At 31.5% G+C, this 28,000-nt stretch overlaps 1 protein-coding gene across 1 annotated transcript; it reads left to right on the top strand.

The window, feature by feature from the left end:
• On the top strand, positions 1 to 27,980 carry LOC143044944 (uncharacterized). The gene is made up of 12 exons (XM_076217204.1): positions 1 to 98; positions 8,277 to 8,364; positions 8,834 to 8,872; positions 13,213 to 13,470; positions 15,338 to 15,673; positions 19,340 to 19,684; positions 20,309 to 20,593; positions 21,348 to 21,638; positions 22,316 to 22,369; positions 23,986 to 24,046; positions 24,667 to 24,695; positions 25,052 to 27,980. Exons 2-12 carry the CDS (start codon positions 8,280 to 8,282, stop codon positions 25,084 to 25,086), a joined length of 1,818 nt encoding a protein of 605 aa, XP_076073319.1. The 5' UTR covers positions 1 to 98; positions 8,277 to 8,279; the 3' UTR covers positions 25,087 to 27,980.
• The last annotated feature ends 20 nt before the right edge of the window (positions 27,981 to 28,000 follow it).

The raw sequence follows: 28,000 nt of genomic DNA, 5'->3' as shown, positions 1-28,000 counted from the left end.
GTAATATTGTAACAGGCAAGAAAATATGAAATATTCGAGAAAAAGTTACAAGTAAAACGATGGATTAATACGGTCCTATTCATCGCAATAAAGAAGTGGTAAGTGTTAAGTTTTATACAGCAGGTTTTTAAAAATAAATTGCTTTTTCTTCAATATCATTCCATTGTTTGTTGTTATTTTCTGTATTATTACACCTTATATAATAATGTCGAATTTTGATTGGTTGAAAGCCAGTGTATTTTTCGCATATTGGTACTCTTTTCCCCTCATTTCAAACGAATTTGTCTGTTTTCACCACTGCCGTTGAATATGCCTCTTATTTCCCTCTTTGCCGTTGTGTTTGACATTTGAGATATTCCTTTATGACCCTCGTGAGCCTTTTCGCGCCAAAAGTTTTCAGATATGGCTTTCCATAAAGACATCGTTTTATGGCCCGCGGTACTATGATATCCTCAAATTTATGTAGAAACATGTTTATAGATTACAACTAACAAGTTACTAAAGGTTTCCTTTCACCTGTACAGAGTTTCAATATAAATTTATTCGGTGTAATTAAAAAGACATGGCATTTTATGGAGTCGGATTTGAGAAAAATACCAGGCTTGTGACTTGCGGCTCGGGAAATTTCACAGTCCCTTGACTGGTATGTTTCGTAAATATACCCTTTCATAACATGATCTATCTGTTCAATATCTTTTAATAGTGCGTATCAAGACTTAAGAGTATCAAACAAACGCCTTATATAATTAGAACAATTATTCGCAAAGCCACATAGTTTATGTTTTGTGATCAGTTTATGGCTACCGGTATTTGTATTCTGCAGTAGTGGCTTTTTCCTACTTTGAACTTTTGAAATATTGATATTGTGTCGTTATTCTCCTCTTACATTTGACGCGTTTCACTCAGTTTTAGTTTGTAACCCGAATTTGTTTTTTTCGTAATCGATTTATGAATTTCGAACAGCGATATACCAGTACTGTTTCCTTTATTTTATACCAAAACGCAAATAAACTATGTGTTTGTTCTACACTTTGATCTCAACCTTACCTAATGGAGATTATTCTATATGTAGTGTGTTTTAAATTGGAGAGAAAGTTCAAAGGAAAATCAAAAGTTTGCAAAACATCACTTAGAAAAATAAATTAAAAAAATAAAAAGTCAAGCCGACAATTAACCTTGATGAACTCGGCAGTTTCAGCTTTTACTCCAATTAAAAAAACCGAATTGTAGCTATATTTTCATTGATTAGATATACCTGTTATTTTACTTGGAATATCCATTTATAAGTACTTAAATTATCAAAAACAACTGAGGTTTCAACTCCCTCAGATAATGTATTTAAATATTTTTAATGTCCGTTTTGATAATATAAAAACGTTGCTCTTTGCAAGGATGTCTGTTTCTAAATATCCTTGAATTTCATATATTTGGCTGTGAATGTTCATGATGACGTATTTGAAGCTTTTCAAACGCTTGTAATTTATTGCTTGTTGCTTTTAGTTAATTTTTAACTTTCTCTTATATATTAACAAGTTCATCAATAGCCGGTAAAAGAGGGGAAAAAGAAACTCATAAATCGAAAATAAACTGACAACGCTATGGCTAAAAATGAAAAAGACAAACTGACAAATAATAGTACACATGACACAACATAGACAACTAAAGACAAAGCAACACGAACCCCACCAAAACTGGGGATGATCTCAGGTGCTCCGGAAGGGTTAACCGATCCTGCTTACCTTGTAGTAACGTATATACTATAACGATAATACTTAAGCGAATGCAGAGTTTGAGATGGAAAAATGGATAGACAAATCACTGTTTCCAGTGTCAGTATCATTAACATTTTGTGTAAGAATAAAACATAAGTACAACACGGGCAACTAACTTATGTTTAACGAATTCCTATACAATACATAAGATAAAGAAGGTTTAGCAGTTTTTGTCTACGTACAGCACCATCGTGCAGTTTTTACAAATACAAAAAAGGTTTTCAGATGCATTTGGTAAATAATTATTCAACATCAATTATAGAATGGTGACGTATTATATAATGATGACGTACGTATTCAGAAGGTGGGAAGTTTCAACTTTTGTAAAATCGGCATCAAAGTAACAAATTATTGCGTTTGTATTGATCAATTAAGTCGTTAATGTATATTACAGAAATGAATTATAATGATGAAACATTTACGTATTATATTTCATTAAATGGCATGTTTTAAAATTCAATGACGAAATATTAGGCAATTACTATTTGTGTTAACCATGTTAACCGTCATTAAAATAATTAACTTCAAATTATATGCACATGTATGCGTGTATGTCTAGTCGTCTTAGGTAAAAGCTTTTTATATCGCTTTGCTTTGATACTGTTTAATTGTCAAAATCACAATTGTGCTTCATATTTATGATAATTTTATATAATTAACAAAAGTAATTGAATTATTCCCCAAGATCTTTGACATGTAGTATAGGTCGGAAAAATGTACCAACACTTCGTTTGCCAAGTCATTTTGCTTAAATAGAAGAAGAAGAAGAAGAAGAAGAAGAAGAAGAAAAGAAGAAGAAGAAGAAGAAGAAGAAGAAGAAGATGGAAAATGAGAGTAGAAATACGGAAATGCCCTTTTTAAAGTATTAAAAAAAATTTAAACTTTCAAATTTCAAATGCTATTTTCAATGCAGAAATCTGAAAGTTTGTTTCTATTACTTCTGTTGATTGATAACGTCAAGCGTTTAATATTGAAAGGTTGAATGTAGTTTTAATTTTCATATATTTAGTCGTATTTGTTTTTTTTACGGTTTCTATTTTTATTTGATTTTTAAATTTGTTTATATGTACTTGTTTCATTGTTTTTTATGCATTGTAAAGCGCTTAAAGTAAATGTTTATTTAGATAAGCGCTATATAAGCACTGTAAATAATAATAATAATAGTAAATAATAAAAGGTTGTGTTGACTTTATACATTTATAGAACTTAAATAAAGAGTTTAGTATTTTGTTAATACTTTTCTTTAAATTGTGATTTACATTCACACTATTATATTATCATAATCTATCTGTTGTAAGAACAATGAAAAGAGTCTTTTGAAATATCAACATAACGAGGCTTTTCATTATCGAAGTTTCTTATTTATAGTAGTTTATCGGTGCTAAGTAATCTTTAAAATGTAGTTTGAATTCACATTTCAAACACATTGAAACTACTATTATACCAACAGTTCTTAACTCTCTTTTCATTAAGAAAAAAAATATTTTAAAATTGTTGTGATGATGTAAAGGTAAAATTTGTCAATAAAGCTTCTGTAATGATCTTTTAAGTAAGTCTTTTTAACTTAGACTTTATAAAACATGTTCCTGTTTAGCATGCGAAGCGTAACTTATTTGAAGTACAACAATGTAGTTGTTCACATAAATATGTATGAGATGGTGCATCTATTATGAAATATTTTAGATTTTGTTTTAAAAAATCTTTAGAGCAGGTATACATTGTACAGTTGAAATCAAATTATAAATGTCAGAAGGATATTTTAAAGTACGGTCCTACTGTCTGACGGATTAAGGGCCTGCGTTTTTCTCAGGTAGAACATATCTAAAAGACGTTAAACAGAGTAGCTCTTTGAGTATGAGAAAAGCACTGATTAAGGAAGAAATCTTGAGTGTTTCATTTTTTTTCGGTAAAAAGTAAAATCACAAAAAGCTGAACTCCGAGGAAAATTCAAAAAAGAAAAGTTCCTAATTAAATGGGAACATCAAAAGCTCAAACAGATCAAACAAAAAGATAACAACTGACATGATCCTGACTTGGTATAGGCATTTTCTTATGCAGAAAAATAGTGAACTGAACCTGGTTTCATAGCTAGCTTTACCTTTCAAATAGTGGATTGAACCTGGTTTTATAGCTAGTTTTACCTTTCAAATAGTGGATTGAACCTGGTTTTATAGCTAGTTTTACCTTTCACTTGCATGACCGTTGCATCATCTTTCATTATATTGACAAAGATGCGTATAATTTAGATGACAGTATGACATAGTTAAAATGATTAACTATTTAATTTACAAAGCGACCATAATCGGGGAGTGAACTAACCTATTAGTACATTATGATGTAATACAATTTTAGGTATTTAAACATAGACGGTAAAAATTTGAAAAAACAATATTTCAACCCATTTTTTACAACATGAACATAACTTGATTAACATATTGAATATTTTTACACAAATTTGAAATTTTATTTAGTACTTAGAAAATTGTGTGTCGTTTTTTTAATCAACTTTCCGCAAAACTAATTTGCACCCTATGTTCGTTTACACAGAATTAAGTTACTTTCCGACAAGTTTTGATTTTCATTATCACATGTGCATACATTGCAAATGAAAGCTTTTTAAAATAGTGTATCTCATTTTATTTTATATTTTATAATTTTGGATAAATTTTATTCTAAAGACGTGTATCGTTTCTTTTGTTGACTAGTATATTTATTTGTAATACTCAATAAAAGTTTTTTGATAAATGTTTGTCTAAAATAAACCCATATGGTCTAAATATATGTATGGTCCAGCTCGTACTAGATCGTATGGGAATAATCTTACAATTTAAATACTCATCTGGTCTGGAGCATGTACACTGAAGAGATTTATCCTGTTGAACTAACTTAAAATAAAGTTAATACTGTAATAAACACTGCGATCTGTATCATTTACGGGAGGCTCAATACCAAACTTTATATGATAAAAAAGAAGATTTTTCATTTTCTATTTTTAATCATTCATTTTAGATAGTGGTGTTCCCTTGTCACTATCCTATGGTTTTTATTAAATTTCAACTTGTTCGATTCGCTCGTGATTGTAACAACGTAATGAATTTTAACTTAAGAAATCTAGTCATTACAGAAAAATTATTACACCCGGGTTTTCTATATCACAAGCTAGTCAAAAAATTTACTTTACTTTATCATCGGTACACGAACATCATTCGTAAATATAAATCAACGTGCAGATATCTTACAGGTTCAATTATGTCACTTCCAATCTTTATAATAATATTATTTACAAAGCACAAAAATATCGATATTCACCCAAAAGGCTAGCAAAACCGTGTAACAGATTTATTAAGAACGGACATAGTTACTATACTGTTGTCATGTCACTAAAGATTGCATATTTTTCACATTAATATTGAATTACTTATGGAGTCTTTACATTGGAAATAAAAACATTTATTTCAAAACCAGTTTTATGTCTGGGCCAACTGAAGCACGCTTGGAGGTCCGGTATTTTCTCACTCTGTTGAGGATCCTTTGGTGGCCATCGGCTGTTTTCTGCTCTTTGGATTGTTTTTGTCTTGTTGTCTCTTAGACACATTCACTATTTCTATGCTCAATTTTATACAAATAGTAGGAATAAATAACGAATGTTTAAATATTCCGAAATACTTTTTACTCCGCTTACATCAACGTACGCTCAACTATTAAAAAATCACAAAAGATACTAAAGTTGTAAATAAATTTAGCCCGAATCGCTGTTCTCTCTATATATAATGTCTGTTGAACTATCCAACAGCGTTGTAATATGTAACTACTGGTTTATTTTTGTTAGTTTACTGTATGTTATATTTGTTTCAACGGGTTCATTAAACAACAATCGTTTTTGTTATTGTAGTTTAAATGAAAATCCCAAATAAATGTACTTATTCTGAATAGAATTTTAAAATACCACAATAAATATTAACAAAGGAATATAAAGAATCAAGAAACTATATTGGTAAAATGTAAAGCAAATTGATGACGTCAAATTTCTTGGTTTATATATGCTAAACTGAGGATTTTCTTACCCCCAGGAGTAGATTACCTTGGCCGTATTTGGCACAATTTTTGGAATTTTGGGTCCCCAATGCTTTCCATCTTTGTATTTGTTTGGCGTTTTGACTGTTTGATCTGAGCGTCTGGCGTATTAAATTATAATCCTGTTACCTTTAATAGCTATTTATATACTTATTACTATTTTAATTATACCACTTAAGTGCCAGTCTGGCTAAGAATCAGGCAGTGGTGAAAACATGACCAAAAAACCCCACCCAATTTGTCATTGATTTCAGTTCATAATATGTAGTTATGCACAAAAATAACATTCATTTCCATTTTCTGTTCTGGTCATAGAAGATACAATTTGGTTGAAATGCACTAGAAATTAACAAATAAGGGGAGATAACTCCCTAATTTTTCTGTAATTTGCTATCATTCTAACTAATTTTCTAACGAAGTTATTTGATATTACCAGACACATACACACGAAAGACTAATACTTTTTAACTCAGGATGATGGTTAGAATTGAATAGCATGATTAGCTCGGTGGGTTTTTTCTAACCATGTTTTTAATTTTTACCTAAATTGCCTGATTCTTACAAAGACTGGCACTTAAGCTGGGGTCACACATTCACGATTTTTACTACCGTTCTTGACAGGACCATTCCCGATTAAAATTTATTAAAAGTCTGATCAAGATCCTGTGAATCGTGGATGGAAATTCAAACTTAAATTAAAATTTGTAAAAAAAATAATTTGATCACGACAACAATCAGATAGTGTTCAGGAAGCACCGATATTCAACCGTTTCTAAGCGAATAAGTCCCGATAATCCCGTTCTGAATCCGCTTCTAATCCGATTTGTATTTTTCGCCAGGTAAAATTCGACCGAGTCTGTCACGACTGCGTCCCGACTCTACCGAATGTAATCCGACTGAGATCAGACAGTGACCAGACTGTGAACCGACGCTGACGGAAGTTATTTGTTCGAAAACTGTCGGCATATTCGGGATGATCAGGTACTGTCGGAACGTAATCCTATCACGGTCCGCTCTATCGCATTGCAAACGGCTTTGTCTGGTCTTAGTCGTATTGTATTCTGTAGTTGTCGGGACTCTGACGTGGGTATCGTTGACGAATTTCGTATTAATAACGGGACTGTTTCGGAACGGTTTCGGCAAAAAACGGTTCGCAATCGACAAGATCTGGATGCAATCTGGACTCAATCGGCAGAAAAACAGCTATGAAAAAATACTCCGGATCATTCCCGTTCCACAGGACACCGTCCAGAATACACAAGACATTGTTCGGAATTCAACCCGATACAGCAGAATCTGTCACGACATAGCCACGATTGTAATCCGATTAGACAAAATCGGCTGAGTTGCCCCGAATGTTACGGGACGCACCTAACTGTCGGGATGCTTTGCCGAACTATTCGGACCCTTCCCGATCCGTAGGAATCTGTTACGAACTAAAACGAATGCGTTCAGACAATGCTAGGACATTCCAGATAATTGAGGATACCAATCCGACTTTTTCACTTTTCATATCGTATTGCTGTCTGATCTCAAACGGGAGCAATAATCGGCAATGTGTGAACCCCGCATTAACAACGTCTATAAAGTAACATTTCAATTTATCCTGTTGATAACGGATGAGTGAATTTTCAAATAAACATCAGTAGTATATTGATCTGGTAAAACATTTAAGCATCGATATATAAGCTTTAAACTTTTTAAATAATAAAAGGACATACACAATTATGTGCATATTAAGGTCTAATTTCTTGCATGAAGGGTAATGATCGCAATCGTTTATTTCATTATTTCAAAAAGCAAACATAAATTCTTAGCTAAATATTATTTTAAGATTCCTACTACAAAGGCTTTGGATTTCAAAGGGTGCTCCAAATAGAACGTCAATATTCTCTTTTTAATGTCAAATTGGATAGTATCAAGCAGCAGAAGAATAAATCATTAAACTTCCCATCAATTTATAAATAGTTAAGCTCATCCTATTGTCAAAATATGCGTTGTTGGAATATCAGGAAGTCCAAAAAGAGCAAAACAAACTTTATGATTTTAGTTGTAAAAGGATAACACTATCTTTGACGTATTTTTACAAAACGATTGTCACAAAAAAAAGGCATTAAAGCCCCCATTTTGGCATAAAGTTAATGTTTTTATGTTTACAATTAAAACTGATCAATCCAAAGCACAGATAAAGTAGGGCTTTATATAAGTCTTGATGAGCAAACCAAGCCGATAGGGAGAAGACTATTTACCAAGGAAAAATAACATTCAAAAAATTCTAAGTGCTTTTCAGTTTTATTTTTCATATGGAACGCTACAATAAAATCGAAACGTTTGAAACCAGATTGTATCAGTGTTTTAAAGTTTCTTAATCATCATATTATTATTAGCTGTTTCCAATTTGGTTCTTTTTTTTATAATATATATTTCTAGAATATGAAAACAGCTGATATACTTGCTGCTTTTTTATACAAGCTAGAAATTGTAGAAGTTTGGAAAATGGCAGAAGGAGGGAAAAAACGTAAGTACTGTTAAATATAATCATGTGAGAGTATGATCTCTGACAGTATTCAGATTGAGACATTTGATTGGGACACTGTTTGTTTATTCCTTCCCTTAAATCGTATATGTTGCTTTGATTTACAAAACAGACTGATAGTATTTAATTTGACAATCTACTTTTAAATCCGTTCTTATTTTAAAATTCAAAATCAAATACATGAATATGCAATTAGATTTTCAATAACGTCTTTATAAATCAATCTCACAAAACAAAATGGTTAATGCATGATTGTAAATAATCTACTAAATTCCTTGCTAGAAATATGTATAGCTTTGAAAAGAAATAAAAATATGAAAATGGTAAAATCACAAAAACACTGAACTCCAGGGAACATTCAAAACGGAAAGTCCCTAACAGGAAAGTATTATCTGAATGTTCGTAAATAATAACTATGATAAGTCTATCAAAGTTTGATTGCTTGTTGCAGATCCAGATGTGCCTGAAGAAAAAGAAAGAGTAATGAGAGGTATATACTGTAAAGAAACAAACTTATTTAGATATATTGCCAGACTCAAAGATATAAGTAACATTTCTGTAAATAAAGACAATGTAATTTCCAATAGGAACTTCCTTGACGGATGAAACTGTTACACTTTTACTATGACGTTTCGTGAAAAATTATATCCTAGAATAGAAAGTTGATAAGCACTATTATTTAATTCAAAGGTCAAAACATGGGGATGTGCTGCACAGTTTCAACATGTATATGCCTTGAACTCGTTAGAGTTTAAAGATATACCCATATTTTGTTCTACTCCAATCTTTTCTTTCTGCCTGCTCCACAATTCATTTTCGCCGCATGAGTAGGTTATTATACTGGTAACAGTATCAATTTATGTCTCTATCAGATGAAACATAGACATAATATCTACGAACAAGTATATCAACAAAACACATTCTCTGTGAATATTATGTATCTCCCCAAAAAGAGGCGTAGTTTGAGAAACAGCTGTTTTTTTAAATACAAAGTGCAACCAATAGGTGTTCGAATCCTGCTGAGAGAAGAACACAAACTTGCCAACACTTTGCAGATCTAAAATTGTTGGGCTTAAATTAAGAAAAAATATGTTATGGTGTTAACTCTGTATGAAACCAGATTACAAAACGGAGAACGTCGGTCATAAAGTTCTAACATATTTAGGCGTATATAAAATGAAAAATAAATTTGATATGACAAAATCTTTATTTCAATACTAACATTAATGAAAATCAAATCATTACTGAACTGATAAAAAAACACAACCCTTCTTGCCATTTAACATCATGCACTGTGTGTTACAACCCTTTATTATGTCGACAATCAAAAGCATAAGTCGACTAAGGAAAGCTATATTTTTAATGTAGCCTAGTTGGTCGAGTTGTCATGGGCTCGTTTATTATCAATTAAATAACTTGACCTGATATCAACCGAAAATCCAATTCTAACTCGTTATGAAACTATGAATATAATCGAATACTGCCCCTAAACGCACAATTGCTCGAAATATGTGGATAAAACAATTTTGCATATATATATATATATATATGAACGTAGTTTTCGAACCTATGATTTCGTTGGATAAAAACCGCAATTTTTATACGTGTGCATGTCAAACAAATTTCGTTGTAGAAGGATCTAAAAACAGCACAAACAACATTTTCCAAAAGACCAAAAACGTGAAAAAGTATATTTAAACAAAACGCATTTGACTAACAGGTCGAACAACTGATGTTCTTTAACCCTGCTGACTGCCATTGACGATTGCCAAATAAAATTGATCACAAGATGTAAAAAAATGGATCTGAATATAAATTTAATACGTCACAGAAAAAAAACATTGTTAACTAGTGGCTACGATGTTGTGCCACAAACATTCGGTGTCAATATTTCGTTAGTACACCAGATCTAGATAATATATGTCTCTTCAGTAATCTTCAGTGATGTTATGTATATATATAAGTGTCTAAGAATGTAACTTTAACACACTTATAATGCGTGTTATAAAATTAGGTGTTATATTTTATATATTATTCACGCAATATTTCGCTAAACAAATTAGCTTCATCGGGCGCGTGCATCTATCTAGGTGAAATCGGATGCATGACAAAAGATATCTTTGTAGCTTGAGCTTCACAAAAGTTTAACATATTGATTGATGATCTGTATAAAACAAATTTTTGCCGTTTATTGTACATAAACATTTTTTCTAAAATTAAAACAAATAGTTGTTTTATTTAAATAAAAGTAAAATTGATGAGTTATTCCTTTGGTTTCGGGTAGAACTGTTTTTCATCCCTCTCATTTAGTCCATCAGGTTCAAGAGTACGTAGCTGATGCATCCAGAACCTTTCTCCTTTTTTTCTCATTTCGGAGTCCCAATTTTGGTTTACCTCAATTATTTGAAAGGTGATATTTTCAAAAGTATGTCCTGTTCTTAAGAGGTGTCTCGTAATTGGACAGTTTCTTCCCTTTGTATAGAACGACCGTTGATTGTTTAGTCTGATGTTGAATGTGGTTTCTGTTTCACCAACATACTGCAGCTTGCAAGTTCCACAAGTAAGAATATAAATACTATTTTCCGTTTTGCAATTAGATGTAACATAGATGTTGTATCGCTGCTTTGTTACTGCTGAAAGAGTGGTCAGTGTTGGCGGCTTTACACCACTTACAGTTCCTTCTACCGCAATGTTTGTAACACCCAAATTTAGAAGTTTCTTGTTTCTTTACTTTTGATGTCACAAGTATGTCTTTGAGATTTTTTGGTCTGCGATAGGCAACACATGTAACAGGAGGTGATGGAAAAAATTCTTTTAAGGAAGAGTCATTTTCGATTAGACGCCAGTGTTTTCGGATAGAAGATGAAATATTTGTCAAATCGGGACGGAAGGTTACAACAAACGGAATTCTATCTGCATGGGTCGCCTTATCTTTGTATTCCATGAGGCTAGCTCGATCTTTTTCTTTAGCTTTATCAAAAGCGTCTGTGATGTTTTTGGTTTTATATCCTCTTGATTTCAGCTGTGTTTTAAGTTGTCCCAAACGATAGTTAAGTTTGGATTCAGAGGAGCAAATTCGCTTAAGTCTGATGGTTTGACTGTAAGGTATACTCCTGGAGCAGTGTTTCGGGTGACAACTTTTTGGAGAAAGGAACTGGTGTTTATCAGTTTTCTTTGTGTGGAGGTTAGTTGTCATGACCCCGTTTTTTACAAATGTGGTGGTGTCGAGAAAAGCAATTTTCTCGCTTGAAAATTCAGATGTAAATTTTATTGAGTGATGGAACTGATTACAATGATCTTAGAAATCTTGCAAATGTTCTGCAGTATCGTTCCATTTCATGTCAATATCATCAATAAAACGGAGCCATGACAAAGGTTTGTATGGCACACTCACAAGGATGCGTTCTTCGAGATCATTTGCCATTTTTGTTCCCATACTAGTTCCGTCAATCTGTAAAAAGTGCTTGTCGTTGAAAATAAAGTTGTTATTTTCAAGAACTAGCTTGAGCAATTGAACTAGACAGTCAGTTTGGGGATGTTTATCCTTTCGAGTATTCCATACTTTTTCGCACGCGGCTATTCCTTCATCTTTTGGAATATTTGTGTATAAAGAACACACATCCATTGAAACCAAAATTGGGTTGTTGGGTAAAGGACTTAAGGAATTCATTTTCTTCAAATAGTTAGTCGTATCTTGAATATGAGATGGTAGTTGTTTAACATGTGGTCTGAGATGGTAATCAACAAATTCTGAAACTTTTTCGGTGGGATGGCCGTTAGCTGATACTATAGGTCTCCCTGGAATCCCTTCTTTGTGAAGTTTTGGAAGTAAGTAAAATCGATCGGCTGTGCACGTTTCGTCTGGGCGTAGATAATCGTACGTATCGTCATCCATTTGGTTATCTTTTTTCATTTCTGAGAGGGCGTCATTAATTTTTTTGCTGACTTCTTTTGTTGAATCACATGTTAGTTCTTTATAAAATTTGGCGTTTGAGAGTTGACGATTTCCTTCTTCGATGTAGTCTGCCTTGTTCATCACTACAACGGCACTTCCTTTGTCAGCTTGTTTGATAACAATTTCGTCACGGTCTTTTAAGTTAATCATGGCTTGACTTTCTGACTTTGAAATATTTCTGACTTGTTTACCACTGATTGAAGATCTGACCTCAGCTTTAACTGATGTAATGAATGATTCCAAATTGTCGTTTTTGCTTTTAGGGGGATTCCATGTACTTTTCTTTTAAATTTTGGGATGCATATGTCTCCTTCATCACTCTCATAATCAGATTCATTCATTCCATATATATATATGGAGGAAGTTAAGAATCAAATATTCTCTAACATTGTTTGGTTGATTTGCGAAGCAATTTATATACATAGACTTATATATATATATAAATCATATTAAAAGACTGAATAAATAGTCAACGATTAATCTTACAGGGCGGTGGATCATGTAATATGATTCTATACACTTCAAAATATAATATATAAAGAGTCAAAAAGGGTACAGGATCACCATTAAATAACTAAAAAATAAAAAAAAATATTAGATATTTCGGATAACAGATATCCTTCTTTGGTATTAGCACGATGTCAAATGAATCATGTCAATATAATCAAATTGAGACACTTTCAAGATCTTGAAAGTTTATACAATTTAAGCGGACATCGCAGACGCTGATTCAATTTTAAAATTTCCAAACACGGCGCAAAGAATACAAAGATAAAATAGTTATTTGCGATATGAAATGGCAAAACTCTAAATTACGAAAGGTTAGAGTTCCAAGATCTTGATATAGTAACCAGACTTTATCTATTTCTTTCTAGATTCTAATTTGGCATACAGTCTAAGAGCAAACTTCACCTCCTTGATGAGACAATTAGAAAATCGGGTTCGTGAAATTGAAACATACTTAAATCAGATCCTAACAATTGATGAAATACTACGTGTTGGCATGATAGAAGACCCCAGAGGAAAAATTAATATGATTCTGAGATATGTTTTACGCAGGAATGAAACTAAACGTGAATCGTTTATGAGATATCTTATTGAAAATAACTACATCACAGAAAACGATTTACAAGGTTTGATTATATACTATTTTTGTTAGTTAGATACTCTTATAAACCTGTAAAATACTGGACTATATCGACCATGGGAACGAATGGAAAATACCAGTCATATTCCCGACTTGGTACAGGCATTGTGAACAGATATATAATGTTATGGAGGGGTTTTTGCGAAAAAGCACTAGTCCAGGGACTGTGAAATATTTTCGAGCCGTTAGGCGAGAGATTTTGGTCCAAAGACTGGATTTGTTTGCAAATACCCCTCCATTACATGATATATTTGTTTAATTACACCGAATAGATTTGTATTGAAACTCTCTGTACAGATAAAAGTAAGCTGTAATTCATAAACTTGTTTATGCATAATTTTGAGGATAGTGGATATTATCACAGAACAGCGGGAATTATACATGTTGTTATACGCGTTAATTCGCTTTCTTTATGTAGCGTCATATCCGTATGTTTTTTGCGGGATGATGCTCGCGAGATTAAAAAAAAGAATATACAAAATGGCAACTACCATGGTATTTGAGGCATATTCACCGGCAATTGTGAAAAAAAGGCAAATTCGTTAGAATTGAGGAAAAAAATGTTAGAATATGCGATAAATACACTGGCTATCAACCAATCAAAATCTGGCATTCTTAAATAAGGTGTTATAATATAAAATAACGTCGTTGGTTTAGACCGGGTTTTATAAAGGGCTTAATCTGCGACTTGTATTACAGTTGTTTATATTTCCGTAATATTGACAAAATTAGTTGAACAATCCAAATAGACACAATGAGTAAAAACTTGACAATAAATATGAGTCATGAGCAAACGTCACACATGCAAACCTAAATGACTAAATAATTCGAAACAGCATATAAACACATATGTCAGAGACGCAAAAAAAAAAGATGTTTGTAGTTACAGTACAACAAAACGCAATCCCAATCAAATACAAATTCAGTAAGATAAACAAAATATGAGGGAAGACATGATAAAACACTTTAAAACCTGAGGCGACCGAATCCATCTGCTCAGAAACACTAGCAAAATCTGAATATTGGAAGATGAAGTAAAGTTTAAAGAAAAATTGTATTTTTGTTGGCGATCTTTATCCTCAAAAATAACAACCGATCCTTTTTAGTAAAACTGATGTTTGTGCTGAAGAGGTGCGAAGCAAATTAATAACTACCTTTATTTTTTTTATCGGTAATATATTCAGCAAAACCATCATATATAAAATAAAACCCAATAAAAAAAAAACCCCGCATGTTTCAGTTTCTTTTTTTTTTTTATTCCTTGTCCTTTTTAATAAATAACTGTTTGTCAAATTCTTAAATTCCTAAATATTCTACGTTTGATAGAAGGTCTAGCATTAATTGTATAAATATTTTGAACTAATCGGTAACAGTGTCTTATTTCTGATTTTAGTATTTCGTATTTAATTGTCACTGAAATAAAGGCAACAGTAGTATGCGGCTGTTCAAAATATAAATTTATTGAGAACAAAACAAATTAGCGGTGCTAATTTTGTTGCAATTGTTGCAGATGTCGACAATGAATGTCTCTGTGCTGGAGACATTTATATTGGTAAATCCAAAAATATAATAAACGTTTAAAAGTTTATTTAACTGAAAAGTACTTATTTGGACAATAAAAATGAACAGTTCTATGATAATAATTCATCCGAACAATGATTTAACACCGTTTAATAATCCACTGTTTGTCAATTATTAAAAAAAACATCGTCCGTAATAATCAGGCTAAAACAAAATAGCATTACTTAACCGTTAAAAAATCTGTTAATGACAATTTACGTTTTTTTTACTGAACTAATTATCAAAAAATAACATTGCTTAACAAAATATTCCATCCAAATATATTTTAATAGAATTTATACATATTCCGGATTACCCTGAATACAGAGAGTTGACGGCGGAGGATTTCAATAGACCAGATATTCAGTTTTTTGTAGAACGAGAACTTGAGGTCACGACTATCTTGGACTATTTGTTTGAAAGGCATTTAATTGATCTCGATGAATATGAAGAAATAGAAAAGGCAAACTCTCGGATCGAACAAGTCCGAATTCTTTTAGCTATTTTGCATAATAGACGAGATGGTAGTTGGACAAGCAAGTTCTGTTATATACTTGACAAATTTGGACATCAAAGGATACTGGCAGGAATGCAAAGCATTAAGAATCAACGTCACATCGGAATGCAAGGTAAACACTTGATCAAAATAATGTAGAAAACGCAGACATTGTTTTACGATAACCGTATTTTTAAAAGTTCGCGCAAGGAGGTGAGGAGGGGGATGATTCATTCAAGTATATAACCTCATAAAACATCTCTAGTTTTATCATATAGAATTTAAATATTAGTGTTTGTGTTTATAGTTTGTCCCCAATGCTCTCCAACTTTGTACTTGATTGGCTTCATAAATATTTTGATATGAGCGTCACTGGCGAGTCTTATGTAGACGAAACGCGCATCTGGCGTACTAAATTATAATCCTGGTACCTTTGATAACCAATTAATGAACAATATGGATATATAGAAATACTCAAATGCATTTAAGTTGTTAAAAAATAACATGACATTCAACATTCACGAATTACCATCAATTAAATGTCCTTAATATAATGATTATTTATTTATGCAAGAGTAAAAATACTCTATGGGCTATTCGCCCTTATTCATATAATAAAATGTAGAACTGCTTAAATCAATCCTACATTAATTTAAATTTTCGGCGGCTAAGTATTTATAATTGGATTACTATATTGTTTAAAATAAAGTGTGATTCTATAATTTCTTCCCATATATTTATTGGCCCGCCTCTTCAGGGATTTCCAATAAATGGGTTAATTTCTTATTTTAGATGAAGTTAGCACATCTGCTAAATTTTTTATGTCTTTTATATGCTAATATTGGCTAGTTCTTAAAAATCTCTATGCAATCCGTATCATGATTTAAATGGTGCCTTTTTAATCCTCCTAATACAAGGATTATATTTTGTTGTTAAAACCAGTGAAATACCATTTGCATTTCCACGTATTGATTTATTCAATAAATCTTTCCTAACAATTTGTAATGCTTTATTTACAGATTGCCTTATCTCAGTTTCTTGATAACCTCTCGCCATCAAGTTCAATTTGAACTGTGAAAGTGCATGTTGTAAATCGTTATCATTGTTAGTATTTCTAATATAACGAATTGACCTTTAATGAAACCTGAAAACGCGTGTGGTTTATGGTAGCTTCCCCTATGGAGATATAGGAATGTATTTGTAGGCTTGCAATAAATTTTTGCATCTTATATTTTATCCCACTGAAATCGAGAACCCATGTATATTTTAAGGTCAAGAAATATTATTTCTTTTTCTGATATTTCGTGAGTGAATTTTAAATATTTATGATGGCTATTGCCACCTCAAATAATTCTGTCAATTGACTATAAGTTCCACCCAAAATGATAATGCCATCATCCATATATCTTCCGATGTAGAATATTTGTTTTCTAAACTTAAATTTAGACAATTTGTCGTTAAGAATTTGATACATTAGAATGTTGCAAACTTGTAGGGAAGGAATAACTCCAATAGCTGCACCTATCTGTTGCTTCCATAGGATATTATTGAATTCAAAAACATTGTTTCGCAGTATTGATTCAAGGAGATAAATCAAATCGTCTGTCGGTAAAGATTTAATTTTGAATTGTGATTTGTCAAAGTTATCAAAGGCGTTTTTTACTGCGGGCATTATTTTATCAATAGGACAATTTGTAAACATTTGACTTATATCGAAGCTACATAGTAGACATTCAGAGGAAGGTCTCAAATTCTCCAATTTTAGAATAAGATCCTTATTGTCTTTTTAATATGTAGAATAGGATTGGACAATAGATACAAGCTGACTGTCAACTACTCTTCCAATGGATTCAGTGAACGTCCCAATTTGTGAAATAATGGATCTACCAGGGGGGGGGGGGGGTTAATTATTCCAATAGAATCAAACATGTTATTTGTTATTTTATTTAGAACCATTGGATCTAATTTGTGCTTATGCCCTGGTCCGTAATTTTGTTGATTGCTCTTTAATAAATAATCAAATGTGATTTGGTCTAGAGCACCCCGTCTATGCATACCTATAATATAATTATTGAGATTGTATCAAAGGATTGCAAAGTCGAAGGATTGTAATTTTATATAGTGTGGCGAATCAAGTTGGCGATATGCTTCAGATCAATAATTCGTTTTATCTGTTATGACAACATTGTTGCTCTTGTCAGATTTGTTAAAGATAATTGATTTGTCATCATATAAAGATGAAATACTGCGTTTCTCGGCACTAGTTAGGTTATCTCTAAAATCTCGAACTTGCAGTGAGGATAATTCAAGTTTGGTTTGATCAATATCATTTTCTTGCGTATTGCAGCACAGTTGTGGTTTGTGGTATGTTTTCAATCTGAATGTATGAATTGTGTCATGAGTGTTGTGGTATAAATAACGACACCTCATTTTCCTGCACATTTCATTTAAATCTTTCATTAAATCCGATTTTGACATTTTATTTGACGGTGCAGAAATAAATTTTAATCCTTTTGATAAAAGGAGACATTGTGCGTCGCTCAAACGTCTTTGAGATAAATTTATCACATATTTTATTTAGCCTGTGTTAAGTTATATGTACGCTTACAATGTTGCATAGCAACTTTGTTGTTCAGTCGGCGTTTGTGTTTGTTATCTTTACTACGCTTATTAAAGCGTCGTCTAGCCATAAAAAAGCGTGCTGATCTACCAATTGATAGAATAGTCAATGCTTCAGCTTCTAATGTACGTTTGAAACTCAAATAGTGCCTTTTGTTGCGCGTCCTTCATTTCAAGGAACCGTTTATTCAACTCAGTGCGTGCATGGCCTGCACTTTCACTAGCCACACCTATTATATCCTTGGCATCTGCCATAATGCTCTTCATTTTATTGTTTATTCCATTCAGTTTTTTGTCAAGGAATTCAATAGATTCCTTAAACATGGATTGTTTTTTCTCGTCTTTCTTGTCGTCCCATTTTTTCTGCAGCTCATTGACAACGTCTCCGTTTAAGGTCCGGTCTGCACGATAAAGTTATTCTAAAGAAGGGCGGAATGTTGTCATTGTTAAGTAGACCATACCTTCTCTTGCTTTTGCCGCTGCTAGTCATGTTTCCAAATTTTACGTAAATCGTTTACCGCTGATGAGATTACACCAGCGAAATCATCGCTAGTTTGGTCTACTTCACCTTGTTTTCCACTTCTACATTAAGTTTAATTTCTGTAACTTTAAGTGCGAAATTCAAAACATCATCTTCAAATGCATTTTTTTCAAATGCCTGGGATAAGCCGGCAGTGTCCTCCTTCTTTTCTGGGATTTTATCGGCAGATTTCTTAGATAATGTCAATTTACTCATTTTCTTGAGAAATGTTTCTGTCTGATACATCCAATTGTTTAAGCAACAGTGATGAGATGAGAATTGGATTGATGTAAAGCAATTGCAAGTCTAGTAATATTAGCATCATGTGATCAATATTTTGTAAGATAATTTTAATAAAATACTTGTAGTATGTATACGGAGTCTTTCGAATAAGATTGTTTGCTATTGGAATTCGGATTGATGTTGGATTACGTGGATGTTAGGACTAAGGTATCACTTTTATACCAACTTTCCCAAATACAGTTTGTTTTTAATGAAAAAAAGACATGCACTGAAATTTAAGTAAAATCAAGTTACATGCGCTTATTCAATTCTTTAAAAAAAGTCGTTTATTTTAAATTAAAAAAGTCCCAGTAAAGCTATAACAAAGTTCATACAATAATAATGTTTTTACGAACGTGCACATTTCTTTTTCTGCAGAGAGCGATATTCCTGTATTCGGAAGAACTCTCAAGTTAGATACGGATAACCAGACTCAAATCGCTTTAAGACAGCAATCTGCAGCTGATTTGAATAACCAATGGCAAAATGATGACCATAGAATCACTGGCACCAGACCCGGTTGTGTTGAGTTTATGTTACTATCAGGTTCCAAATTAGCATGTACAATACTGGACAAGGATGACCAAGAAGAGAAATGTAGGACATTTTTGCAAAGTCTAACATCCATGCCCGATGTAAAGAAGACACTTAAACCTGGACAAATATTCAAGATAAAGGTCCAAATGTTTGACAGTTCTTTGCCAATAGTACCTGCAGAAAAGGGTAAATCAACAGCATTTTTTCATTGCAGCAATCCCTCATGCGAAATTTTCTAACCTTACCGAGTAATATTAAAAAAACCCAGCATATACAAAATTACATAATATCTGAACAAGCACTTGACAAAGCCAAAAAATCAAGGTGATTTAATTAAACTATTTTCATATCACAGACACAGTTAAAATCGGGTACGCTAGAAGAGCGTCTGCTTAAAACTCAATACATCTTTTCTGAAACAAATTAAATCCTACACAGTGCCCAATGTACCATACACCATATATATGCCATCACAACATAAACCAGATATTGTTAAACCATACATCCTAAAGCTAACATCATAACATTATAAAGGAGTGTCCATTAAAGAATAATCAATAAAAGTCTGCATATTAGGATATTTGTTTGTTTTGGATCTGCCCAATATAAATTAGCAGGATTGAAGTTTTGTTATGGTTCACATAATTGACTTAAGGTTGAATTAAGAAAAGACACATCATCACGTTTTTATGTTAAATTTATGTAACAATTGAAATCTGAGATTATGACATCAATATATAGAAACTACCAAAATAGCAGTATAATTTGCATTTGATACCTTCCTCCTTAATTTTTTATATCGTGTTACAGCAAAGAATCTGGAATTCAACCTTGCTATTAAAATATGCAAAGCCAATTTGATTAGAGACTTAAAAGTCGAAGTTATAATTAAACTATTGGTAGAGAATGCAATGATAGACCAATGCGCTGTTTCACAATTATCTGAGACGTCAGATAAAAATCTTATAAAGGAATACTTGATATATCTTCTGAGCTGCTCTGAAGAGGACAAATTAAAGCAAATTTTGACGAAAGCAAGGGAAATAGAAACACTTCAAGCATTTGTCGATCATATTGAACAGTGGAAATGCATAGGTATGTATTAAGGGTTCTTCTATTAATACTTTGTACGTTTATTTGATTCGATTCGTTAAGGATGTAAATAATGAAATTAAGTGAAATTTAAAAAATCAAGGATTTAAAATTGATAATTTAATTCAAAAGAGCATTATTCAAAGAACAAAACAATCTAAAAATATTGATAGGTTATGGAGCTCATTTTCGAGATATTTGAGTTTTAAAAAACGTCGTGAAAAGGCTGACTCGAACTTTTACCTTATATTTGCATCGGTACTATTTGGGTCTCAAATCGAAAGAAAAAACATCAAGAATCTACTTTAATTTTGGTAAATAACAATTTATGACCTATTGAAGTCTAATTTGAAAAAAAAATGGGTCTTATGGGGCAAAAATATTTTACCCTGTATCGTAGGAAAAATCAAGGAGTCCGAAAAACTAACACAAATTCCAAAACCTCACTTAATTATATCTTTAAATTAATAAAGCACTTCCCACCCATAGAACATAGGAAATTATTTTTTTACAGTAAAACGTCGATTGCCTAGCATTATTTTAATACCAATTTCAACTGAAATTTTTATCAATTTGCAGGAATGCACATATTGAAATATATGTGAAGATATTACAAATAATGTTGAATTACTGTGTTACAAACAATATTACAAACAGAATCTTGATAATAGGCGTATAATATTTTGAATTTATGATTGAGAACTGTTTTACCTTTCAGTGAGAATGTTGCAAATATGATTTATCTATATTTTTACAGAATGTTATAGAACGACACTGCTTACCTATTTCCAGAACGTCGAAGATGAAATAGACACAAAAATCATGGAAAAAACACTGAAAGGGGAGAATGACGTTCCAGATTTGCTGACTAACGTGTGTATAGACAAAGCAGATCATATATCACGCGGAGATAGAGCAAAACTATTTTTGCAATATATTCTGACGAATGAAAATATCCTGATGCGTTTTGCTGCAGTGTTTGCTACCATGTCTAAAATAGTTTTGACGCATAAGTCTTGTGTTTACTGCAGTAAGGACAAAATTACTAGTAAGTTGAAAAGATGAATATCGATATTTAAATATTTCTTTGTTAAATTGCGTTCAAAGAGGGAAAAGATACCTAGGTACAATATTATATATTCATAAAAATACAGAAAACATCACGGTGAAAATTAGAAAACGAAATAAAACACGAGCAATTAGAAACCGAAAATTTATTAAAGGGCATATCAAGTTCTCTAAAATGTAAGCAATGTTTGTTCAACATTTGTCATAGAGACTAAATATGTTGATCATAGAGACTCCATATAAAACAATATAAAACGTATTTTCAAATTTAATTAATTTTTCAACTTCATATATGGTGATGATAGATAAAGTGATCATAGATACTAAGCTATAAATTGTGCACACCAGCCGTGCAATTTCATATACAAAAGACTCATCACCTACGCTTGAATGGAAAAGGTAAAAAATGTCTAATAAAGTGCGAAGATGAAGAAAATAAAAGACCCGAAATTCAAAGTGGTTTTGCCAAATAAAGCTAATTTAAATAATATTGACGAAATGAGTGCTATTTGTACTCTATGTCTTCAAGGAATAATAATTGTTTTAAATAAACAAATAAAGGTACACAGCACCGAAAACATATTCAGGTTTCGTTTAAGACTTGGAAAGAGCACAAATTTTGATAAAAAATCTTCTCATCGTGAACATGTATTCTAGGCAGACCAACAGATGATACACCCGCATATACTTTTGTTATAGAAGATTCGAATGGTAAGTTAAGATTATTAACTATCATGGTAAAAATATTTTCAATCGAAAAACATATCCTCCAAATATAAAAGAAACCCAATATGATGTCAAAAACATAAAAAAATATCAGATATCTTGTTATACAGAGGTTTTTTGTATGAATTAGTCTACATAATTATGCTTTGTCTATTCAAAAGATACAATTTTGCGTTTGTATTTAAAACAGATTAATGGGTGTATCCTCCCTTTGTTTAACTCTTATTCATGTAAAAGATGAAGTGTTTCCCTCATTTTTGGATTTGTTTTCGCTTTATTGATTTATGACTATTGAAGAGCATTATGCTACTGTTGCTTTAATTTGTCATTAGGGGAACTTACTACAAAATGTACATAGGCTATTAAAATGAAGGCAATATCAATTAAAATCTCTCTGAAAGATATGTACATAACACAATCATATCCTAATAGATAACTTGGGAATAGAGATATGATCACTTTGGTTTTATTCTGACCTGAAATTGGATATTCATTTGGATGGGAGGGATGAACATGTACGCAGCCACGTCCGGTCAAAGTATAGATTTTATGATTTTTAGATCCGATGGTCAGTAGGTGACAAGTAACAAGCATAAAACTTCCGTCTCTATTTAATACACCCTTATTTTCCAGTGGCTGTTAAAAATTTTCGAACCATCATTCCGGTTGACCTCTATAACAGGACATACATATTGGATTTATTGTTGACCCGTTTATTGGTGTTCTGGTTTCAGAATATACAAGAAAAAATTACTATCTTACAAAAATTCTTTGAATAATACATTGTATATATTTGACTGTTTAGAAACGGAGTAAACGAATCCACCGTGGAGTGATCTCTTTTCGGGAAGTTAGGGCAATTTTTTGGACATTTGATTTCGCAGTCTCGTCGAATGCAAACAAGCCTTAAATGAATTGATACTTCGTTGAATCTTTCGATTCGTAGCTCAATCGGTTTTGGTTTGTGGCCTAGATTTGTTATTGTGCTAGTACTAGTATCTACTACTGTTGTCTTTATTTAAACTGATACCTATGCAGTATACTATAAAATGCAGAGAACGGTTTGCTGTACCTATAAACAAAAATGTTGTTGTACGATTGCCAAAAAAACAACTCTCCACAAGAGACCTAAGACACAGAAATTAACAATTATAAGTCAACGTACGGTAGGGCCTTCTACAATGAGCAAAGCCCATAGTCAGCTTTAAAAGGCTCCAAAATGAAAAAGTAAAACAATTCAAATGAGAAAACTAACGACCTACTTTATGTACAAAAAAATGAACGAAAAACAAATATGTAGCACATAAACAAACGATAATCTCTGAATTACAGGCTCTGGTCTTCGGAAAGGCACATACAAACAGATACATTACTCCTGTAATTACTATTTCACATTTGTCTAATAATGGTCGCACCATTTTCGGAGCTTAAAGTCTCCCTAATATTATTTTATTGAATCACAGGTAAAGATGAATGTTCAGTGATACTGCAAATACAATTCAACAATCATGTTCTTCTTTTTATTCGTCATTGTTATTCATTATCATTACTCTCATTCATACTCATCGATATACTAACATATGTATGACAATTTGATTTAGGTGATTTTGTAATAAGATCAACCGAGAAACGAAAAAATGGCAGGAATATTCCTGACAAAAGGTAAATTGAACTAACCCAATGCATACTGACTTATTTTCACTACAAATTCTTAAATATTTTGTTTACATGTATTAAATTAACAGACAATGATAAATGATTTTGTATTTACCTTTAAAGTTATTACACTATCAGTTTGCAGTTTTGAAAAGAATGAGAAAAAACTATAAAACGACACAGAGGACTAGCAGTCTATCACCAGCGTTAACCATGTTTAAAATATCCAGTGATTTAAACAAAAAATCAAATTGTAACTAAAAGTGATATAATCTTTAAGTGCATTCATATAATAAAGTTTCTGGTATATTTATATCATTTATTTGTTTTTGTGTATGTTCCCGTTGCCCTTTTGACAGATATATGGGTATTCTATGTACTAATATCGCATTTTTAAAATTCATTTTACTAAGATGTTTTAAAATCAAGATTGGGTTTACCTAGATACTTATCAAAATCATGTATTCGTAAAACAACTCACCGAAATGTACTTAACTAAATTCGAAACAAAATTCATCACTATCAAAAATAATCGTAACTTTTTTTATAGGCAATTCATTTCTATATATGATCTGAAACTGGTAATTTGAAAATGGGTTTAAATTTTTTTTTGCTTGACATTTCAGACACAAACTTGAAAGTTTTACTGATTCAGGTAATATTGAACGATTTTTATATTAATTTATTTAGGGTCGTAGTAAAAGTAATAGCATATGACTTTTTAAAAATATTTAAAAATATTTCTAAAAGTTTTTGAACTGCCAGTTAAACTGATATAAAGTATTGTATCTTTTATTGAAAGTGGTTAATCTAGCAATTTTATTTTATCATAGATCGATTTAAAAAAAAAATAGATATACAAAATAATAAATTGTTTCACATTCTTAAATGAACCATGAAGGTGCAAAAATTTAAAACAACATCAAAATTCACATATTCACTTGATTATAATAGATTTTTGACAACTGTTTGCCAGAAAATGGTTCTTCAAAAAAATCATTATGTATTCAGGGGAAATAGAGAGCCATCAAATCCTAAAAACTTAAAAATAAGCAGTGAAAGTCACTGGGAAGTACAGGTAATCGATGAACGACCTATCGGACAAGAAAACCAGATCAATAAGAACATTGATACATTAGAGGAAAATAAATAACAGTAAAGCCATATGAGTATCTGATTTTTTTCAATGTTTATGAAGCTATTTGCAGTGAACAATATGATTATATCAAGTCCGAAATTTTATTTTCAAATCAAACAAACAACTCTTATAAACTCAATGTAATGGAACCATATACAGATAATGTTATTTGTCTTAACAGTCGGAGTAAATGAAATTTGCACTGACAGCAAAGAGTGGATTGTATTGTTTTGTAGATTCTTATTAATTTCAATTTGCGTCTACAGCTACAATCATCTGTACCAGGCGTTTTCGATACAATTTTTGATGTCAAGATCTTAATCGTTTATTTTAATTCCAAGTTTAAAGATTAAGTTAGAGTGATCTTTCTTTGCATTATTTTTTTTTTATAGTGCAGCTGCATATTAATAATTTTACATGTTTATAAGATTTTGAATGAATGTTAGTTTAGTACTTAGTTGTTGTAGATATTAACTGTACAAGTACACTTCTCTTTGGTTGTCATGAGTATTTTACCAACAACAGATATGAATTTATAAATAATTGATCATCCGGTTTATCAATATGTGACAGCATTTTAGGGCTAGAAATATCATTGTACTTTTAAAGAGTAAATTTGAGGTAGATAAAAGGGACACTCCTTTGATATTAGATATAACCAATACTAGATTAATTTTTAGTTTTTGTTGAACTAATTTTTCACGTTGAAACTCTCAAAGGGTCATCAACATCTAGCAAATTTTTGTTAGGCAATGGTACCATGTCTCTTAATTTTACTTCTGCTTTTTGTGCCATATTACTTGTCTAGAAAAAGTGACAAGTCATAGAATTTAAATGATGTAAAATGAATGGAGTTTTTAACGTAATTTGTTATCTTGCTCTATTGGGAAGTTTGTAGTCCTCTGCACAAGGTCAATGACTTAAAAATGAACATTCTATTTTCCCTAAATTTAGTTTTGGTCAGCTTTCGCTACCATTCCAGCCACTCTCATTGATTACAAATTTTATATCTGTGTAGCTTGTGTGGCGTGAATAATGTGAATCTTTTACATTTTTTTGCTATCAAACTGAAGTTTAGTCTAAGTACTTATCTTTTTATACAATACTGACCGATGATCTTTGCGTCTGCATTGGACAACATACTGATGTTTGGTTTAATCACTTCTTTTTTCGTCTGGCGTATCAAATTTAAACCTGGTACTTTTTGTTTATTATTATTAAGAATTATTATTACATGTTGATGAGTAAATATGGTACAAGTGTGTACTTATTCTTGCTCATATTTGTACGCATTGTATATGATTCTCTTAATTGATTGTTGACTTTTGAACACTGGTATACTAATGTTGCTTTTATGTGATTTGTTTAGAAAAGGTGAAAATAAACAAAATATGTGTTCCTATTCAGCCATACAGACATATGCCTAATGCAAACGTGCAAAGGTTTTATCATAATTGTGCTAAGGCAAAACAAAATTGATCAGATATAAAAAGACAAGTTGGAGTTATCTCTAAACAATTAAATAACTTAATGTTTTAAATTGATGTATCGTTTATAATGTAAATAGAAATTATTAGACGTTGAGTTCTTGTAAGGGTTAATACATTATAACAGCAACAAAGAATGTTTAGTTATTACAATTCATTACTATTTTTTGGAAAAATTACAAAACAAATATGCAAATTTAAATACATTTTAGATGATTTTATTTATTTATTGTGAGTCTACATTTGTTACTTACTTCGAGTATACACCGATATAAGGTATCTTTCATAAGATTGAAAAATACAGCAGTAAGAAAAACATCCAAAATAAAGATTTGAAATGTTAATAAATAAATTTGGTGTATTTACTGTCTTCTGATTGGTTAAAATTATTAGCTTTATTTTCACTGTTGTCAATTTTGATTGCGACACGCCCATTCTGACGTTGTGTATTCATACGCCAACATGGGTGTACGTTGTTATTGTTAATATAAATGATATAAAAAGTTCTTCGAGCCTTATTTTTGAAAGAAATGTATTTATAATGAATGGCAATAATTTATTTGATTTTATTGAACCATAACACTAATTTTTTACTCTTCACATTTAACATAATCCGCTTCGTGGATTATTCAAAGTGAAGAGTCAAAAATTTGTTTTATGGTTTAATAAATTCGAAATAGATAATAGCCATTCATCAAATAAGAAACAGATATGATAGTCATGACTAATATTTTGGCATGTGATCTTTCTGAACGAACTATTTCAAAATGCAGCAAGAAATGAAAAATGTAATACATATTTAAGATATTGTAACAACAACCACACGTAGAAGTATAATGTTTTCAAGGCAGTAGTCTATCGTGTTCATCTAAACAGGTTTATTGCAAAATCTATACTTTAATTAATCTTTTATCCGCACATTTATTCATATTTCTTGCTGATCTTTGTTTTTGTTGAGATGATGGCAAGTGTTGTGGAAATGAAACTGTGTTCATATATTTAAGCCTTGCATCTATTGCGAGTTAACGTATTGAAGGTTGATATTGTATCATAGTACTGTTCGATATGTTGACTAAACTATGGTAATATTTTGCAGTACTTGCTTGGGCTGGATTTGTATCACTGCTTATATCAGTTTACATATTTTTCATCAATTGAGTATTTTCACTGTAAGTTATAAACATAGATTGAGTTAAACTAATAAAGCTAAAATGGCACATAGGTTGTTTCTATTGTTTTGATTTTACAGTTTACTGTTTCCCAGTGATATAGTTAACCCTTCCGAGGACAAACAATTGCAATATGTATAGGTATGATTTCGTTGGTGTTTTATGT

Source organism: Mytilus galloprovincialis, chromosome 9, assembly GCF_965363235.1.
Source record: "Mytilus galloprovincialis chromosome 9, xbMytGall1.hap1.1, whole genome shotgun sequence".
In the NCBI taxonomy this organism is placed as follows: Eukaryota; Metazoa; Mollusca; class Bivalvia; order Mytilida; family Mytilidae; genus Mytilus; species Mytilus galloprovincialis.
Note: the sequence above shows the minus strand (reverse complement) of the source record. Positions and strands in the feature narration are given on the sequence as shown.